The 3440-nt window shown below is 42.9% G+C and overlaps 1 protein-coding gene across 1 annotated transcript; it reads right to left on the bottom strand.

The window, feature by feature from the left end:
- Window positions 1–1165: 1165 nt before the first annotated feature.
- On the bottom strand, window positions 1166–3440 carry LOC104428862 (AAA-ATPase ASD, mitochondrial). The gene is made up of 2 exons (XM_039303410.1): window positions 2803–3440; window positions 1166–2504 (listed from the first exon to the last, which is right to left on the bottom strand). The coding sequence occupies exons 1-2, from the start codon at window positions 3225–3227 to the stop codon at window positions 1418–1420; spliced, it is 1512 nt and encodes a 503-aa protein (XP_039159344.1). The 5' UTR covers window positions 3228–3440; the 3' UTR covers window positions 1166–1417.

A 3440-nucleotide genomic window follows, 5' to 3' on the forward strand; every position in this document is an offset into this window, starting at 1 on the left:
TGAACTTAGCCCTTATATGGTTAAATTAGTTTATTTGGTTGATGATTAGATTATGGTGTTTAATTAAGTTAAAGTGTGTTTAGTTTAAAGTTAAGTATGTTTATTTTTAATATAAAGCCTTGATATGACATAATAGGGTTTTAAATTTTGAATTATTTAATTGCTTCGAAATTCTGGAAATTTATAATATTATATTATATTCCGAAATTATTAAAATATTATTTTATATTAAAAAAAAAACGGTCGATCTATGGATATTATTATTTAATTAATTTTCGGAATAAATTTAATTATCTATTAAATTCCGAAAATTTTCATTGGGACCTTATTTGCTCCGGTGCTCTGCACTCTTACTTATCATTTTCTTTATTTACTCTACCCCGCAATTGTACATTGTTCAAACAAATTGCTCTACATGCTTTGCTTCTTTTTTTTCTTTTGTTTATTAGAATACAAAAAATGCTTTGGTTGGCTTTGGAAGAGACGTGAAGTCATAAGGGGCCCGGTTGTAGAATAGTTCCCCTTTTGTCTTAACTTTTGTGTTTGTAAATGAGTGTTTGGAAGATTCTCATTAGGGTTGTACATGCTTTGCTTCTTTAACTGGAAGATTCTCATTAGGGTTGTACATGCTTTGCTTCTTTTCTCTTTTTTTTTTTTTTTTTAAATCTATATGAACATTTTTTAGAGTAGATAAGCATTTGGTAACAATGAGGAAACAAAGATATGAAACAAGTTTGCTCGGATTTAAAGGTAAGTTCATATTTGATGGATTTATAGATCGGTAAGTGATACGTGTCTAAATGGTGAAATTTTAGAAAATATTTTCCTTATTGAACACCGAAAAATATTTTCTGAAACATTTTCAGGTTTTAGCCGAATACTAGAAAATATTGTCATTTTTCTGAAAAAATGACTTTTGGGAAAATATTTTCCGGAAATGGCCAATTTTCCGCAAAATGAATGGACCCTAAGTATGCTTTGAAATATGAATTTGTTTGCTTCTTTATTAAATTGCATACTTCTTTAGTTTCCAAAACATCTTGAAATGCACCCTTTTTCTATTTCTATGTAGCTTAATTAGTGCCCCATGTGCACTTGTTAACAAAAATCAAAAAATCAAATAACAACAAAAGAGAAAACAATTAAAATCAAGTACAAACTAAAATCGCGAGAAACTACAATTTATATCAGTAACATATTTAGTCTATTTTAATAACTTAGTAACAAAGAAGTTGTAACTTATTATATTTGCAAATCCTTTTTAAGCACAAAAATTATTTAGAGCATAAGTAATAAAATGTCACATCATCTTATCTAATCCAATCGGATAAGTCAGATGAGGTGGGACGGCCCATGGTCCTTTGAATTTCTAATCCAATTGGATAAGGTCATAACTTGATCAATGCATGCCATTCTCTTACACTCCACTCAATTTGAGTTGTCTTTCTTCCCTAGTCATTGCTCTAGCTGCTGTTGCTTCTGCTTCTCCTGCTGCTGCTGCTTTTTCTTCTTCTTCTTCTTCTGATTTCTTCCTGGCGTCCTCTTTCGCCTTCTCGAGTGCTTCGATAAATCCCTCCAAGCAAGCCTCCTCGTCCTCGTCATCCGACTTGGGCATCAAGTTCTCTGCCACGTCCGCTGGAGTCATCTTCGTCTCCGCCAACAACCGCCTCACCGTCGCAAACAGCGGGTGCGACTCGACGCCCAAGTAATTCCTCGCAAGCACCTTGAACGACTCGAAGCAGCAATACGACATCTCGATATGCTTGTCCATCCTCCCTCTCCTGATTAGGGCCGGGTCGAGTCTCTCCACGAAGTTTGTTGTGAAAACAATGATCCTCTCGCCCCCGCACGCTGACCATAGCCCGTCGATGAAGTTCAGGAGCCCGGAAAGCGTGACCTTGCTGTCCTTGCTCTCTTCCCCGCCTTTGGCCATTCTCTTGACAGGATCCACTTTCTCTTCATCATCGTCTTTCTCTCGCTTCTTTGTCTTCCTCTGGCCAGTCAGGTCGAGGGAGCAGTCAATATCCTCGATCACTATGATCGACTTCGCAGACGTCTCGATCAGCAGCTTCCTCAGCTCTGTGTTGTCCTTGACCGTCGTCAGCTCTAGGTCGTACACATCGTAGTTGAGGAAGTTGGCCATCGCGGCAATCATCGTTGACTTGCCAGTCCCTGGCGGGCCGTAGAGAAGGTAGCCGCGCTTCCACGCCTTGCCAATCCGCTCATAGTACTCCTTCCCTCGGCGGAATCTGAGGAGGTCGTTCATAATCTCACTCTTTTTGTTAGGCTCCATGGCCAGGGTGTCAAACGTGGCGGGGTGCTCAAACGCCACGTGGCTCCACTTGCTCGCCTTGTAGTAGTACCAGTTCGAGCTAGGGTTGTTGGTGAAGAGCTTCCGCTGCCGGTTCTCCGCCGCCACCGCCTTCCCCTTCACCAGGACGTACTTTATGTAAGAGCCGGTGATCAACTCTCGGTGGCTCCGGTGGAACGTCAGCCTATAAAGCCTGGAGGCAGAGGCAATTACCCATTGATTTGGCTTGTCATATCAGAGAAGGTCGAGCGTAGGAAACAATTTCATCATTTGGGAAAAAGTACTTATCTCATCAGATGAAGAAAGTAAACGGACTTTCAGATCGCTGCTAAAATTAAACCATGTTGAAGATCATATACCCGGAAAGAGTTGAATTGCTAAACTCAACACGTCAACAATACATCTCCTAACCAAGCGTAGCGAGATGGATGTTGATGAAATCGATCATTGCGATAGATACATAAAATGTATGTATGTGCGTGCGTGTGTACCTTCTATCTTCAGGTGGAGGTTGCAGCGAAAACATGGAGCTCCGGGAGACGGCCACGCTCGACGACCACCAGACCTTGACCCCTTCAAATTCGTCAACGACCTCCTCGTTCTCGTCCATGCTGAGGACCAGCGACTTGCTGTCCTTGACAGACTCGGCCTTGAGCCGCGTGGCCCTAGCCGAAGCGCTTGCACTCAGGTAGTTCTGGATCGCGGAGTAGGCCTCGCACCGCTCGAGCCGCTCTCCCGAGATCTCCGGGAACGTGATCTGGATGTATGGGTAGGCGTGGCCGATGGCCTTGTGAGCGTAGCCCTCGATGTACGCCCGGAGCTGGGGAGGGAAGTATTGCTTGAACAAGGCCCAGGCGAACATCAGCCCGGCTGCGACCGAGCCGAGGTGAGACCCCAATTCAAATGCGGTCGTCATGGTTTCGCTTCTTCTTCTTCTTCTTTTTCTCCTTCGGGCTGAAGATGGAGAGGAAGAGGAAGCTCCGAACTCTAGCTTTGCTGGTTTTTGTTTGAAGGCTTTGTACTTGGAGAGATCAGGAAGCTACTTGCTCAGCACGCGAAACCTCCTACCCGCACCTTTTCCTCGTCAGGTCAAGATTTGTCTTGCCTTACGTTTTGGTCTGGTAGCGAC

This window comes from Eucalyptus grandis, chromosome 10 (genome assembly GCF_016545825.1).
Source record: "Eucalyptus grandis isolate ANBG69807.140 chromosome 10, ASM1654582v1, whole genome shotgun sequence".
NCBI lineage: Eukaryota > Viridiplantae > Streptophyta > Magnoliopsida > Myrtales > Myrtaceae > Eucalyptus > Eucalyptus grandis.